The 17,529-nt window shown below is 43.0% G+C and overlaps 1 protein-coding gene across 6 annotated transcripts in view; it reads right to left on the bottom strand.

The window, feature by feature from the left end:
- Positions 1-17,113, bottom strand: part of LOC110523451 (AP-3 complex subunit beta-1) — a 92,367-nt gene extending 75,254 nt beyond the window's left edge. For 3 of the 6 annotated variants that reach the window (XM_036977069.1, XM_036977073.1, XM_036977070.1), the window contains exons 1-6: positions 16,788-17,113; positions 6,455-6,530; positions 6,133-6,207; positions 4,710-4,805; positions 4,044-4,204; positions 3,879-3,945 (exon numbers count right to left, since the gene is read on the bottom strand). In XM_036977069.1, the coding sequence (XP_036832964.1) occupies positions 3,879-3,945; positions 4,044-4,204; positions 4,710-4,805; positions 6,133-6,207; positions 6,455-6,530; positions 16,788-17,080 (768 nt within the window). In that variant the 5' untranslated portion in view covers positions 17,081-17,113. Of the gene's footprint in view, positions 1-3,878; positions 3,946-4,043; positions 4,205-4,709; positions 4,806-6,132; positions 6,208-6,454; positions 6,531-6,920; positions 6,940-7,496; positions 8,018-16,787 lie in introns of those variants that run through there. The other 3 variants (XM_036977071.1, XM_036977072.1, XM_036977074.1) reach the window with 3 other exon arrangements.
- Positions 17,114-17,529: the final 416 nt, after the last annotated feature.

Raw genomic sequence — 17,529 nt, 5'->3', positions numbered from 1 at the left:
AGAGTTACACACGGAGTAGACAATAAACAAGTCAATAACACAGTAGAAAAAAAGGAAAGAAAATAGGCCATGGTGGCGAAGTAATTACAATATATCAATTAAACACTGGTGTGATAGATTTGCAGAAGATGAATGTGCAAGTAGAGATACTGGGGTGCAAAAGAGCAAGATAAATAAATATATACAGTATAGGGAATGAGGTAGTTGGATGGGCTATTTGCAGATGGACTACGTACAGGTGCAGTGATCTGTGAGCTGCTCTGACAGCTGGAGCTTAAAGCTAGTGAGGGAGTTATGAGTCTCCAACTTCAGTGATTTTTGCAGTTCATTCCAGTCATTGGCAGCAGAGAACATTAAGGAAAGGCTGCCAAAGGAGGAATTGGCTTTGGGGGTGACCAGTGAGATATACCTGCTGGAGTGCATGCTACAGGTGGGTGCTGCTATGGTGACCAGTGAGCTGAGATAAGGCGGGGCTTTACCTAGCAAAGACTTGTAGATGACCTGGAGCCAGTGGGTTTGGCGACGAGTATGAAGCGAGGGCCAGCCAACGAGAACGTACAGGTCGCAGTGGTGGGTAGTATATGGGGCTTTGGTGACAAAACATATGGCACTGTGATAGACTGCATCCAATTTGTTGAGTAGAGTGTTGGAGGCTATTTTGTAGATAACACCACCAAAGTCGAGGATCGGTACAATGGTCAGTTTTACAAGGGTATGTTTGGCAGCATGAGTGAAGGATGCTTTGTTTTGCGACATAGGAAGCTGATTCTAGATTTAATTTTGGATTGGAGATGCTTAATGTGAGTCTAGAAGGAGAGTTTACAGTCTAGCCAGAAACCTAGGGATTTGTAGTTGTCCACATAAGTCAGAACCGTCCAGAGTAGTGATGCTGCATGGGTGGACAGCGATCGGTTGAAGAGCATGCATTTAGTTATAATTGTATTTGACTGCCAGGCGAGGCAGTAATTTGAGAAACCAAGGGTGTTGAGTCTGCCGATAAGAATGTGGTGATTGACAGAGTCGAGAGCCTTGGCCAGGTTGATGAATACGGCTGCACAGTAATGTCTCTTATCGATGGCGGTTATGAAGTCGTTTAGGACCTTGAGCATGGCTGAGGTACACCCATGACCAGCTCTGAAACCAGATTGCATAGGGGTGAAGGTACAGTGGGATTCGAAATGGTTGGCAATCTGTTAACTTGGCTTTCGAAGACGTTAGAAAGGCAGGGTAGGATAGATCTAGGTCTGTAGCAGTTTGGGTCTAGAGTGTCTCCCCCTTTGAAGAGGGTGATGATCGTGGCAGCTTTCCAATCTTTGGGAATCGCAGATGATACGAAAGAGGTTGAACGGGCTAGTAATAGGGGTTGCAACAATTTTGGCAGATCATTTTAGAAAGAGAGGGTCCAGATTGTCTAGCCCGGCTGATTTGTAGGGGTCCAGATTTTGCAGCTCTTTCAGAACATCAGCTATCCGGATTTGGGTGAAGGAGAAATGGGGGATGCTTGGGCGAGTTGCTGTGGGGGGTGGAGGGCAGTTGACCGGGGTAGGGGTAGCCAGGTGGAAAGCACGGCCAGCCGTAGAAAAACGCTTATTGAAATTCTCAATTACAGTGGCTTTATCAGTGGTGACAATGTTTCCTAGCCTCAGTGGGCAGCTGGGAGGAGGTACTCTTATTCTCCATGGACTTTACAGTGTCCCAGAACCTTTTTGAGTTTGTGCTACAGGATGCAAATTTCTGTTTGAAAAAGCTAGCCCTAGCTTTCCTAACTGCCTGTGTATATTGGTTCCTAACTTCCCTGAAAAGTTGCATATCACGGGGGCTATTCGATGCTAATGCAGAACGCCACAGGATGTTTTTGTGCTGGTCAAGGGCAGTCAGGTCTGGAGTGAACCAAGGGCTATATCTGTTCCTGGTTCTACATTTTTTTAATGTGGCATGCTTATTTAAGATGGTGAGGAAGGCACTTTTAAAGAATAGCCAGGCATCCTCTACTGACGGGATGAGATCAATATCTTTCCAGGATACCCGGGCCAGGTCAATAAGAAAGGCCTGCTCGCTGAAGTGTTTTAGGGAGTGTTTGAAAGTGATGAGGGGTGGTCGCTGAGATCTTGATTGAAATCAGCATAGGTGTATTTGGAGGGCAAGTTGGTCAGGATGACATCTATGAGGGTGCCCGTGTTTACTGATTTGGGGTTGTACCTGGTAGGTTCATTGATAATTTGTGTGAGATTGAGGGCATCAAGCTTAGATTGTAGGATGGCCGGGGTGTTAAGCATGTCCCAGTTTACGTCACCTAGCGGCACGAGTTCTGAAGGTAGATGGGGGGCAATCAAGTCACATATGGTGTCCAGGGCACAGCTGGGGGCAGAGGGTGGTCTATAGCAAGCAGCAACGGTGAAAGACTTGTTTCTGGAAAGGTGGATTTTTAAAAGTAGAAGCTCGAATTGTTTGGGTACAGACCTGGATTGTAAGACAGAACTCTGCAGGCTAACTCCGCCCCCTTTGGCAGTTCTATCTTGTCGGAAAATGTTATATTTAGGGATGGAAATTTCTGCGTTTTTGGTGGTCTTCCTAAGCCAGGATTCAGACACGGCTAGGACATCCGGGTTGGCAGAGTGTGCTAAAGCAGTGAATAAAACAAACTTAGAGCGGAGGCTTCTAACGTTAACATGCATGAAACCAAAGCTTTTACGGTTACAGAAGTCAACAAATGAGAGCACCTGGGGAATAGGAGTGGAGCTAGGCACTGCAGGGCCTGGATTAACCTCTACATCACCAGAGGAACAGAGGAGGAGTAGGACAAGGGTATGGCTAAAGGCTATAAGAACTGGTCGTCTAGTATGTTCGGAACAGAGAGTAAAAGGAGCAGGTTTCTGGGGGCGATAGAATATATTCAAGGCATAATGTACAGACAAAGGTGTGGTAGGATGTGAATACATTGGAGGTAAACTTAGGCATTGTGTGATGAGAGAGATATTGTCTCTAGAAACATTTAAACCAGCTGACGTCACTGCATGTTTGGGAGGTGGAACTAAAGGGTTGGCTAAGGCATATTGAGCAGGGCTAGAGGCTCTACAGTGAAATAAGACAATAATCACTAACCAGAACAGCAAATAAAATACTATATTGTTCTTGTGAGAACATGTCACCCTATACATACCATTATTGTTCATAACATTAAGTTACTGGAAAAATAATTGCAATTTTTTGGCAGCCGGGTGGAGCCACATTAATTTGTTATATTTTTTTGTTCCCAATTTCATGGAATCGAATTGGTAGTTACAGTCTTGTCCGTACAGTAGTTGCAGCGATGGGACTCGGGAGAGGCGACGGTCGAGCGCCGCACGTCCACCGTAACACGACCCAGCCAAGCCGCGCGGCTTCTTGACATAATGCCCGCTTATCCCAGAAGCCAGCCGCACCAATGCGTCAGAGGAAACCCTGTACACTTGGCGACCGTGTCAGCGTGCATGCGCCTGGCCCGACAAAGGAGTTGCTAGAGCGCGATGTGACTTGTGGCCATTGTTGTTTCGACATTTTACGATGAAAAGGACAAAAAATGTCAGAAAAAAATAGGCTAATTAGTGAATTGGATTTGATTCCTAATTAAATGTTACAAAATTAACACGGTAGCGAGTGTTGGTCAAGTATTAACAGTAAATTGTTCGCCCTGGACAGGAGCACAGAGAAAACGCGTCTACACATTTTTATCGTCATAGTTTTAGCCAGGAAAAATATATTGTTGACAATATTTTACATCATCGCTATTGTTGACAAGATTAACACTGTATGGAGAGCATGTTGTCTACTGAGGTCTTGTAAGAGGTCTCCTGTGGGTAATTATATATGATCTGGTCCTGTAAACTGGTTCTACTCACTGTGCTTTTGTCCTTCAGCAGTTTCTCAATGACTTCTATCAGGAGCTCCTTCTGATCCTGGTCCAGGCTGAGGAGCAGGAGGAAAGCTTTGATACAACTCCAAGGTCCAAACACACACACAGAAAAACACTCACGCGTGCACAAACACACCCACCCACACCCTACCTGTAGAGTTTCTGGATGGCGTGGGCGGATGTTTTCCTGACGTAAGGGGACATGTCGGAGGCAGCCTCCTTGATGGCCAGCATCATGATGGGAACGATGATTGGGACTCTGATACTGGACAGAACCCTGAGAGCACTGGCTCTGATCAGCTGGTTAGGGTCCTGGCAGAGGGAGAGAGAGCCGGTATTAGTATTATCTACACCTTGAGACAGAGGAAAGTAAAATAGAAAGAAAGGAATGGAGACAGAAATCATGTGGTGAGAGGTACTGACGACATGATACAGCACTACACAAAAACGACATCACACCCACCCACACAGGTAGGAAGTGAAGCATGGTATGGAGCTAGCAGGGGTTGAAATCAGGGGTTGAAAGTAGTTTTCCAGCTATGGTGTATGATGAAGGGGTGGTGCCCTCACATAGAGACAGACAGACTCTTTAACGGCTCAATACTCAATACTTCTCCACAACACACACCTTTAAACACATGCATACACACACCAAACATGACACTTTCATCTAAGAGTACAGGTGCGTGGGAATTCAAATGGTAGAACCCTCAGCATCAAAGCCCGGTGCGCGCGCGCACACACACACACACACACACACATGCGCACACGCACACACACGCACACACACACGCGCACACACACGCACACACATTACCTTGAGGGCCCTCTGAAAGGTGCTGATGGACAGTAGAGCCAGGTCCTGCTGCTCCTCTGCATACCTCACCAGGTACACATACACCAACTTCTTCAACTGTAAAACACACATACTTTGAATTAGTCATTAATACACCCTTATTTTTAGACAGATCCTAAATCCATTCATTAGCTTTTCGGTTGAGCACAGACCGTCCACATTACAGAATGTGTAGGTAACACTATTCTTTGACAGTGGAGAGAACAGTGCTTTGGCTAGATGTCAGATGTACGTCTTGGTTTAGTTGTTATAAAGGGGGAAAGCAGAGGATGAAAGTGTTCCTGTTTGATATTATAACAGTCTAGATCCATGTTGTTTCAGGGAGAGCAGAGAATGAGCAAAACTATATTTTGTTTGAATTCAGAAAGTTTCAGTAGTGTTATCGCTTCCTCCCTTCCTCACTCTCTCTCCCCTCTCCTCCTCCCCTCCCTTGCTTGCTTCTCCCTTCACACGTAGGAGACTGAGCTAATATTTGTCCAGTGTCCGACTGGGGGTTAAAGGTTGGCCCTTTCATGATTCACCAGTGTTATTCGGTGTGTGTACGGGGAGGTTCAGCTGTGGTGAAACAGTTCTCAATCACTGCAGTAATTAGTGGGTGAATTAACAGCATTAATGACTAAGAGGGGACATAACCCATCTTGCCTAGTTTTAAGGGAATCACATCATATTGACAACATCACAGAAAATAGATGTTCAAAACTAGGAATACTAATCAAATAAGCTAGTGATTGAATATCCATTATTAGATCAGTCATCATACAGTCTAGCCCCTCCTCCCCCCATACTATCCTCGTTTTCCCACTCATACACACACCTCCAGGATGTCTAGTATCAGGATGTTGTTTCTAGAACTAGTTGAAGAAAACAAAGCATCCTGATATTAAATCACATTATTTATTCAATACTCTGTGTCCTGTGCTGCTTTCTGATTAGAGACAATCAATAACACACAGCACTACACAGGCCTGCAGAGGAGAGAACAAGCAGGGGGGGAGGTGGAAAGAGGTGAAAACAGACAGAGAGATGCAGAGGCCCAGAGAGAGATCTACCACTACCCTAGCCCTAGCAGCTGGTGTGTGTGAGGGGGGAGAGAGAGGACGTGACCATGGGCTCTCCTCTGCCAATTACTCCCACCAACCTGCTCCAGTTCCCTACCATTGGCTGCGCTGTCACACACACACCCTTTCGTACTGCCTGTTTATTCTCCTGATCAATATTACCAGGAGTGGGGAACTCATCTGGCCGGGCAGTGGTTCTGTGGTCTCATACTTGCAGTGGGGAGATGTCCTCTGTGTTCTTTTAGATAGAGCCTTCTAAATGTTTTCAACCATGTTGTGCAAATAGAATGGATGCTCAGTGTATGTGTGTGTGGATGATGCCCTACCTCTATATTCTTACTAGCCACGTTCTTCACCACTGCTGGGAACAGCTCAGAGGCATTCTTCCCCTTTGCGATCAGCTGTAGACAGAAAATCACTTACATGTTTCACCACAGTATTCAATTTGCGGTAGTATGATATGTACAATAAAATAGTAATGTACTGCATCTATTTATACTTTTTTCAAAGGAGGATTTTAAAAAAAAGTTCAGTAAATGAATTGAGACTATAAAACTGAAGTACACTTGAACTGAGTTTGCAGTGCACTTAGCTGATGTGCACTTATCAGGCTTGGAATGTGTAGAATGTATAGGTTCTACTACTCACCCCAACAACCCTCTTCATGGCCTCCAGTTTAAGCGACTCCTTGTTGCTCTCAAGCATCTCTTTAAGGTCTTCATTCCTGGAGGGGGAGAAAGAGATTAGAAAATGTACAATACGCTATTTAATATTATCACACGGCTTATTTAATTAGCAGATGCGTCAACAACTCTCACTGATGTAGCCAGGATTTTTTTTTTTTTTTAACCTTTATTTAACTAGGCAAGTCAGTTAAGAACAAATTCTTATTTTCAATGACGGCCTAGGAACTGCCTGTTCAACAACAGATTTGTACCTTGTCAGCTCGGGGGTTTGAACTTGCAACCTTCCGGTTACTAGTCCAACGCTCTAACCACTAGGCTACCCTGTCACAACGATTCATGAATTTCATTAACTTAAGAATGGAAAACTGTGGTGCACAGAGTTTGACTTGGAAATTGTGTTTGCGTAGTCAACTTAGACACACACTTACCCCAACAGACATGCCACCAGGGGTCTTTTCACAGTCCCCAGGTCCGGAACAAATTCAAGGAAAATTATAAAGAGCCATGATTGCATAGAACTCCCATCTTATATAGCGCAAGTGAACAGCAAACCTGGGTTGTTGTTTTTTTTATGAATAAAGCAACACCTCATGGCACAACGCCCCTCCCCATGTGACTTACTTGTTGTGTATGTACTGACATGTATGTGTAACTGTTCTTATATCTACGTAAATTGTAAAGTATTTTGTCTGTAATGTCTTTTTAGTCCCTAGTAAGACTAGATGTCGCCAATGGCGTCGGCTAATGTGGATCCTAATAAATCAAAACAAATAAATAAAATTGAACAACATGAGGGAGAGAGGGGGATGGGTAGAGAGAATGAAAACCACAAAACACAACTTAACCATATTGGATGTTGTTACCAGGCGCAGAGAAAGCAATGTCAGGTCGTGAGTGACTCACAATGTCACAATCAACTAATCACTAATCAGCTAGTGATCAGGAAACGCTAGGCTATTTGGTAAACTTGAAGACACACATCACAAGCAAGTGCCAAGACTCACACTTCTGTACAGTACCCTTTGGTGTGTGTCTCATCGGGGCCTCCATTGGTGTGTGTGTGGGGTGTGAGGTGCTGCTCCTCCTGGCTGAGTTCAGTCTTTAAGGTGAGCTGAAGGTTCTCAGCAGATACCAGAGCTGTCCTCACAGCCCCTGCTGCCTCAGAACGCAGCACAGAGAAACCCCGGTGACCATTCATACTGCTACAGCTTCTACAGGCCTGTCTGTTGCTCTCCTCTCGTCTCTCTGTCAGTCTTCCTCACTCTTCTTTCTCCACTTCTGTCAGTAGGTAAGAGGAGACACAGGATGCCCTTGCAGCTGGCTAAACCTCTGGCCCTCTCCCTGGCACAGACAGCTCCCCCTGGTCATCCAGTTATACTCTGTTCTGCTTTATTTCAGTCCTGTGACTCCAGGCGTTTCCTGCCTGTCATCTCGATCTTGCTCTCTCTCTCTCTCTCACTGTCTCTCTCCCCCCAGCTCTCTCTCTCTCTCTCCCCAGCTCTCTCTCTCTTTCTCACTGTCTCTCTCTCCCCCAGCTTTCTCTCTCTCGCTCCCCAGCTCTCCTTCTCTCTAGCTTTCTCTCCCTCTCTCCACCTCCAGCTCTCTCTCTCCCTAGCTCTCTCACCCCAGCTCTCTCTCTTTCTCCCCAGCTCTCTCTCCCCAGCTCTCTCACATCAGGCTACTAAACTATTGAGCACCATCTTAGCTTGATGTCGATAGAGGGAGTTGCAAGTTGAAGTTGCCCTCTTTGCAGACTACTAGTATGACTCAGTCTTCACGGTTTTAAATCCAATCTGGAGAAGGGATGAAGTTCCCTGTCTGACAGATCCTTGGCCCACCAGACAATGGCTTCTTCTTCCGCTTCTACTCCTCTCCTCTGGACATAGATTAGTTCTCTGTCCGTGTGTAGCTGTAGGGTGGTAGCTCAGTTGGTTCTCTCTGCCAGAGTCAGTGCTTGTAGGGTGGTAGTTTAGTTCTCTGTGTCTCTGCCTGTGACTGTGGCCACTTCCCTCTAGGGGAAACGGGAAGGCCTTATCAGCCTCAGGGTAAACACAGAAGCTTTCACCACCTCTGTCCACAGCACAATACACCACTTTACACCCACGCCTATCTTGTGCCCTCCCAGGGAACTGCTGCCAGGGCTGGGCTAGATAAAGGCCCTGCCAGCCTCACACACTGCCAGGGGAACCACAGTTAGGACAACACCCAACAACTATACATGTCATTCTTCACATTTCAACCAGCCCAGTCTCTTTTCCTAGGTTTTTAATTCTGGGAAGCGATTCTACAAATCAACCAGCCCTGAGAAAGCTATGGTAATTCACTCACATAACGACCAGCAGGATAAGGCGCTGTAAACTGCTCCAATCAGCTGGTTTATTAGCTGCCGTTACATAGGCTACTATTGTCTGCCATTGATTTCAAAGTTTAACTAACTCTATGGACAAGGACTATTTTGAACAATTTACATAGAACATTTAACAAAAAAAACATTTACTGGAAGAACTGTGCAGATGCAAAGTTTAGTAACAGAATTACAGTAAAATCTACCTCACTTTTTTTATGCGACCAAAAAAACTAAAATATCTGCTTTGAATTATGACTCAAAGATGTCTGCAGAAAGAATGGGGTTTCAGCTAGAAGTTTGAACAAATGTATTTTGATTATGGAATTACAGCAGGTGAAGTGGATTTACATTCGGTAATGGAATTACTGTAACGGAATTACATCATGGGTCCCTGTTCTGTACTATACAGAAATGCATAATTACGGATATGAATATCATTGTCTTCATGGTGATGTATTCTGAATAGGTATACAAAGGTAGAAATTAGGGACGCAAATTTTGTTCGATTTTGCTGCAGACTAACTGTAAACAATTAACAGTAAATTAACAAAAAATAAAAAAACAGTCAAATGTGACCGACTGACTCAAATCAGTCTTGGGTAGAAAATTTGAAATGGTGTCTTTTTTTAAATTTTATACATTGGATAAAAGTAGAGACTCAGAGCTACAAAATTGTATATCATACACTACAGTTGAGGAACAATGGGAAAGTAATTCTGCTTTGAAAGTAGATAAACTTGTAAACTCACTTTTGAGAAGATGGCCTTTTAATTTTTTGGTACTACTACTGGAGAGCCCTTCTTTGTCTACACCCTTTCAGCATCGTTTGCACCCTCTTAAACTGTAGACCCTCCCATCTCTTTAATAGCAGCAGTCAAGCACCCAAGCTAACTTTCTAGCTACTTCCAGACATAAATATGAGAACAGCTCACTGAACATTTCCCGCCCAAGCAGAGCTGGTTAGGCTGCTATGTTATCCAGAGCGTCGGTGATTGCAACTGTGCTGTCAGATTGTCCGATCATAAATTTGGAGCATTCAGAGCGCACACTGGACGCTCTGGCCGATGAGTAGGGTTGATCTGAATGGACTGACCTCACAACGGCAGTCAAGCACCCAAGTTAACTGGCTAACATTGGCTAGCTACTTCCAGACAAATGAGAGAACCCCCATTTTACTCGCCCAAGCAGAGCTGGTAAGGCTGTTTTCATGTTATCCAGAGCGTTGGTGTCTAATTGTGCTGCTGGCAACAATTATATTACACATTTTTCCCGACGTTTACTGACACCAGCCATATTCAACGGGTGTTGAGCGTTCGTAAATTCATCAGTTATTCTGCACTCTGGCACACTCAGATGTGAGTGCTCTGAAATTGGTGTAGATGGCCAGACTGAATTTACGAACGTATCCGAAATGGTTACTTGCATAGTGGAGTCTTCTGTTAGCTAGCTAGCTAGCTAGCTAAACAATGAACCATAATCCCAACTCATGACGTTACTACCCTGCATGAATATGCAGGTAGCTAACCAACCAGGTTCAATGTTAACTAGCTAACATTAGGCTATACCTAGCCAAGCAAATGACTCAGATACCAGGAGTATCATGCACGTACACTAACTATAAATTAAAATACTTTGTCAAAATTAGAAATGTGTAATATCTGAAAATGTAGCTAGCTAGACTACCTTACCCATGGTCTGAAATTGGAGTGGATAGCCAGAGAGAATTGACCAGCTAGTACATCTATCAACAATTGTTGCAGTGACATTCTATTGAAATGGTTACTTGCATAGTGGAGTCTTTTGTTAAGACATGTAGCTAGCTAAACAATTAACCATAACATTACTACCCTGCATGAATCTGCAGGTAGCTAACCAACCAGGTTCAATGTTAGCTAGCTAACATTAGGCTATAAGTAGCCAAGCAAATGGCTCTGAGATACAAATAATATGATTGTACAGGCAACATTAGCTAGCGAGCCAGCCAGCTAACGTTAGCTAGCTAACAGTACACTTTAAATTGAAATTAAAGCACGTTTGCCAAAATTAGAAATGTGTAATATCTGAAAATGTAGCTAGCTAGACTATCTTACGTGCATACATCATGGGATGGACGCGTCTCCTGTCGGATGCCATGGTTGCCCTTAGTTTGAAGATGTGATCAAGAGACAGGCGTTTTTTCCATCTCCTTAGCTATCATACTCAAATTCCACTGATTTCAAAAATCGGTCCTCCAGAAAGTGGAGAGCAACACTTACGCAGTTTTACTACACGATACAATTATTTTTTATTAAAGCAGTCTTAGACAGGATTACCTAGACAAACAGAACAGCTCAAATAGACAGAGGCGTGCTATATGGCAGACACAATCCAAACTCATCTCTCGGCAAGTCCAGCCCACTCATTATCTCAGCCAATTACGGCTAGCAGGAAGGTTGCAGCCATTTTTTCTGTGGCTAAACCAACTAGGCTTGTATTTAACAATTTTATTCGTATTTACAGATGGCATACAAGTTTGCTATTAAGGTACATGAGTTTTCTGTGCTTTACTGTACTATTCTTTACAGTACCCTACTGTTTTATCCAAACGTGTGAAACATAGACGTCCATGATTGGTTGACTTTTCAACGTCCATGGACTTCCGGTGCTCAGTGGGTGAGGGTGCTTGCTACAGTAAATGCAAAGAGGGTAGGTCACCCTCAATGTGAGCAAGACAAAGGAGCTTATCGTGGACTACAGGAAAAGGCGGGACGAACAGGTCCCCATTAACATTGACGGGGCTGTAGTGGAGCGAGTCGAGAGTTTCAAGTTCCTTGGTGTCCACATCACCAACGAATTATCATGATCCAAACATACCAAGACAGTCGTGTAGAGGGCACGACAACACCTTTTCCCCCTCAGGAGACTGAAAAGGTTAGTCATGGGTCCCCAGATCCTCAAAAGGTTCTACAGCTGCACCAGTGAGAGCATCCTGACCAGTTGCATCACCGCCTGGTATGGCAACTGCTCGGCACCTGTCCGTAAGGCGCAACAAAGGGTAGTGCGAACGGCCCAGTACATCACTGGGGCCAAGCTTCCTGCCATCCAGGACCTATATACCCAGGCGGTGTCAGAGGAAAGCCCATAAAATTGTCAGACTCCAGTCACCCAAGTTATAGACTGTTTTCTCTGCTACCGCACAGCAAGCGGTACCGGAGCATCAAGTCTAGGACCAAAAGGCTTCTCAACAACTTCTACCCCCAAGCCATTAGACTGCTGAACAACTCATAAAAATTGCCACCGGACAATTTACATTGACACCCCATGCAGCTTCTCGCTGTTCGTTTGTTACCTATGGATAGTCACTTGGCCCCCACCTACATGTACAGGTTACCTTAACTAGCCTGTACCCCTGCACACTGGCTCGGTACCGGTGCCCCCTGTATATAGCCTTGTATTGTAATTCTTATTGTGTTACTTTTTATTGTTACTTTTTTTATTTTAGCCTACTTGGTAAATATGTTATTTTTCTTGAACTGCACTGTTGGTTAACAGCTTGTAAGTAAGCATTTCACGGTAAAGTCTACACTTGTATTCGGCACATGTGGCAAATAATGTTTGATTTGATTTGTTAGGTGTCATGGTATGTGTCAGTAAGAGCCAGGAGATGAGACATTAACTGAAGAGAGGGAGGAGACAGCGCGGAAGGGAGAGCGAGAGGGAGACTGTTATCAGTCTTGCTTTGACCACCAGATGACAGAAAGTTGAGAAGAAGAAAAAACATAACAGTGTGCCAGTGGAAAGGAGGACAGTAGCAGGCGACCCAACTGTGGTTTGTGACTACTATGATTAGCGATTTGGTAACAGAATTACAAGTTTTAATTACTTAATAATTCATAAACAAGCTTGACATCAGTAAAAACACTAACTAATTGGTACAGTAGTCTACCTTTACTTGTTACTTATGTGAACTTTCATTAGAAATGTTTAAATATCTTAAAGATGTGGGTTTTTGGTAAGGAATTACAAGGCTCAAGGCAATGTTTCTTAAACTTCAAGACAATAATAATTTCTAATTATAATAATTTCTAATAATTTCTCCAAAACGAAATATAAGTGTTGATATTAGTTGGCAGGGGTATTTGTGTTTCAATGTATTTCTAATACCCTTTAAGACTTTTTCTTTAATACTTCTAAAACCCCTTTTCCATCTGTTTGACCAGAAATTAAAGCCTTTGCTTATTCCAAATTTCTAGGACGGGAAGTTGTTGAAAAATGCACATATGCCTTAGTAAAAAAAAAATGGTGCAGAGGTCCTTTAAAATGGAAATGCCCGCCCCATTGACATAAACCAGGTCCTCATTAAATCCCTATAACATGGGAGACTGAACCACAATAAAATAATATGGCGTTTTAGGAAGCAGCTGATCACTTGAGGACAACCAGACAGTCAGTCACATGTTGCTGCGCTGTGATGCAGAGAAGCAGAGTAGACCATGAGGTAACAAGAGCCCAGGCTAATCAGGATAATCTACAGGAATGTGGCTTTGCCCCTGACTGTGTCACACGACAAACATTATTTAAAACCGCAAACTGACTAATTTTATTTCATTGGAGAAAGCCGACTCAGACACAGGTCATCTATTAACTTCTTATATGGCTGGGGGCAGTATTGAGTAGCTTGGATGAATAAGGTGCCCAGGTTAAACTGCCTGCTACTCAGTCCCAGAAGCTAAGATATGCATATTATCAGTATATTTGGATAGAAAACACTCTGAAGTTTCTAGAACTGTTTGAATGATGTCTGTAAGTATAACAGAACTTATATGGCAGGCAAAAACCTGAGAGAAAATCCAACCAGGAAGTGGGAAATCTGAGGTTTGTAGTTTTTCAACTCTTGGCCTATCAAATACACAGTGGGATATTGGTCATGTTGCACTTTCTAAGGCTTCCACTAGATGGCAACTGTCTTTAGAACCTTGTTTGATGCTTCTACTGTGAAGGGGGGGAATGGGAGCTGAATTAGTCAGGGCTCTGGCAGAGTGCCATGAGCTGGCCACGCTCGTTCACGTGAGAGCGAGCTCTGTTCCATTGCATTTCTACCATCAAAGGAATTCTCCGGTAAGAGCATTATTGAAGATTTATGTTTAAAAAATCCTAAAGATTGATTCTATACTTCGTTTGACATGTTTCTACGACCTGTTATATAACTTTTTGGACTTTTCGTCCGTACTTTCCGCTAGACTTGCACGCGCGTAGTGCGTTTGGATTTGTTTACCAAACGCGCTAACAAAAGAAGGTATTTGGACTTAAACGATGGACATTATCGAACAAAACAAACATTTATTGTGGAACTGGGAATCCTGGGAGTGCATTCTGAGGAAGATCATCAAAGGTAAGTGAATATTTGGCGGATATCTGTTTGGGTTGTTTTGGTCTCTGAGCGCCGGACTCAGATTATAGCATGGTCTGCTTTTTCCGTAAAGTTTAAAAAAAAATCTGACACAGCGGTTGCAGTAAGGAGAAGTGTATCTATAATTCCGTGCATAAGAGTTGTATCTTTTATCAATGTTTATTATGAGTATTTCTGTAAATTGATGTCTCTAAAATCACCAGATGTTTTGGAACTACTGAATGTAATGCGCCAATGTAAACAGATTATTTGTATATAAATATGAACTTTACCAAACAAAACATACATGTATTGTGTAACATGAAGTCCTATGAGTGTCATCTGATGAAGATCAAAGGTTAGTGATTAATTTTATCTATATTTCTGCTTTTTGTGACTCCACTCTTTGGCTGGGAAAATTGCTGTTTTTCTGTGACTTGGCTCTTACCTAACATAATCGTTTGGTTTGCTTTAGCTGTAAAGCCTTTTTGAAATTGGACACTGGTGGGATTAACAAGAAGTGTATCTTTAAAATGGTGTAAAAATACTTGTATGTTTGAGGAATTTTAATTATGGGATTTCTGTTGTTTTGAAGTTGGCGCCCTGCACTTTCACTGGCTGTTGTCATATCGATCCCGTTAACGGGATCTCAGCCCAAAGAGGTTTTTAATATCTTTGAGCAAAAAGGTGCAAGAGAGGATTAAGTTTACTGCCAATAAATTAATAACAAAGGCAAGCTAAAAAAAAAGCCATAAAAACTGTGATTCACTGCTTTCTGATTTACCATTCAAGTCTGCCATCTAGTGTTATGGTAAAATCATTGCAAGATAGAGAACTACACAGAGCAACATTCTCAGAAATCAATCTTCCAGTAGTTCTTAAACTATTAAATGGGATAAAACCTTCACCTACCCTATGCTAACACCCATTCAATCAATACAGATATACGAGAGGTGTGGGGCTAATGTGTTGGTTTAATACAACAATGCTATCGGTCACTGACTTGAGTTTGGGAAGTTCCGGAAAACCCCCTCTTCATTTGAACAATATAATGTAAAGGGAATTAATGCCTGTGAAAGAGTGAGTTAATGTATGAATACCTGACATAAGCCAAGGCTTGATAATCCTTTAGGACAGACTCCCTATTAGATCTCAGAGTAAAGCCTAGGTATCATGTGTCACAGTTTGTAGAGAAAGAGTGGAATCATTCACATCCAGGCATTTCCCCCCCAAGCCATGCAACCCAACCAAGGGTCATCTAGTCTCCATTACCAGACCTGGCCTACTGGCCCTGAACCACCAAACAGACCAACTGTCATGTGAGAGGAATTAAAGAATTCACTGAGGGCCACACCACATTGAACATTAGGCTGACAAGTCACTGCTTGATGGAAACTGAGATAGTTGAAGCTGTTCTACTGTCTGCGGCTAAACAGAGCAACAATAGGCTACATGGAACACTGAAGAACAGATAGTAGAGACATGCCAGACATACCAGTAGACATTCCATTCTATGATGGCATTTGCACAGCACAAACATTTTCAATTAAACCTTTATACTGGTACCTCTTAAAACTGCTAGAATGATTAGTCTACATAGGAAATAGGCCCAATTGCAGAGACAAACTAACAGTGGCTAATTCAGCTTCAAAGATACTCTGGTTGAATTACATTTCATAATGGCTGACTGTCTGAGACTTTGCGAGACAAAATAGCCTTGTCTGGAGCCAGCTAAGGAAAAGATTAGCCTACTGATAGTAAAATAATAACTGATCCCAACGCCCAGGGCATGGTTTGGGAAACACAGTTATCACTCTCAAATCATACAAATGAGTAACTAAACTATTGGGCTCATATTAAAGATCATAATGCATAAGATTAGGCTATACAAAACTGATCATAATTCAGCACACCTTCCCTGAGATCCTACGTGAATACAGGCCCTGATTTACAGTAAAGCCACATCATGACAACAGGATGGCCAAACTGATGATGGACTGCCCTCTAGTGGTATCATCACTTGACGCTGACAGCGGAGGACCACCTTGTACACTTTGTCAGTTCCATTTCATCTCTCTTTTTCAAATTTAAAGGTTCTGAATGGGTAGTTTACAAGGATTTACAAGTGTTGGGAATGTATAGAAGTCACTTTAGTTTATGACAGTGAGAGGGGAAGAAGATGTGGTATTTTTTCTACAACTGAGGATAGCTATGTGCATAGCACAGCAAGCATTATTTTGATGTAGCTATTCATTTAGAATAATCTGACGCAGTACAGCTCTACAACATAAAACGACGTGATGGTGTGTAACGTAAAATGTGTGCTAGTATTAAAAAGGGTGATTATTTGTCATCTTTTTTTGTTTATGTCAACATGTCTTCCACGCAAACTGCATCTTTGATAAGTGCTGGCTATCAACAAAAGCGTTTTCAAGCCTGAAGCTACCATTACATCTATTGCCAGCTAGACTAGCTAAAGATGCAACTGGGTTGACAGCTGTATATCTAGCTAGCTAATTAAATTGCAAACATAGCTTACACAAGCAAGTTACTAAAATGCTTTCTAGCTAACTGGCTTACTTTTTAAAGTCGACGCTGAACAGGCCAAATCCAGCCCCAGCGTTGGAGGAGGTCGGGGTAGTCTCCTGCCCAACCTCCACCGCTGAATCAGTTCCTCCTTGATCGCTGTACGACAAATTGTTCGTCGACATACTCAACATTTGACGTTTCGCAAGTGTACAGAAATGTTTATTGTGAAAAGCTAAACTATCGTAAAACAAAATTGCAGTCGTTGACAGTTTTATGATGCTAATTAGAAGGGGGAGCGATAAAAAAACTTTATCATGAACATGCAACTTTTTTCCCTCATCCATGCAGAACCGGAAGTATGAGTTGGATAAGTTTTAGTCACATGACAGGAGGGAATGATGAGGGAATGACCACCCCGTTACCACGGTAAATATGGTCGCAAACCAATCAAATTAGCTGAGGGGCGTATTCAATGACGCGCGTGCGCGCTAAACGAAAGTGGGAGCATGCAGTATTTTTGTTGCCCGACTGTTGATGCCCCATTTAAGTTGAGAGCTTATGAGAACGTCTGTGATAGGGTTTTGTACATGCAGGAAGAGTCATGTATGCTTTTTTACATAATAATGTAGGCTAGGAAAAAATATAATGATATCAACATTATGTCAAATTGTCGATTGTAATAACCTATGGAACTCTCCTTGGAAGGAGTGAGGGAGTAGGTCTTTATAAACGTATTACTTGGTTCAGTGGTCTAAGGCACTGCATCTCAGTGCAAGAGGTGACACACAGTCCC

Source organism: Oncorhynchus mykiss, chromosome 5 (assembly GCF_013265735.2).
Source record: "Oncorhynchus mykiss isolate Arlee chromosome 5, USDA_OmykA_1.1, whole genome shotgun sequence".
Lineage (NCBI taxonomy): Eukaryota > Metazoa > Chordata > Actinopteri > Salmoniformes > Salmonidae > Oncorhynchus > Oncorhynchus mykiss.
The sequence above is the reverse complement of the archived record's forward strand: the minus strand, read 5'-3'. Positions and strand labels throughout refer to the sequence as shown.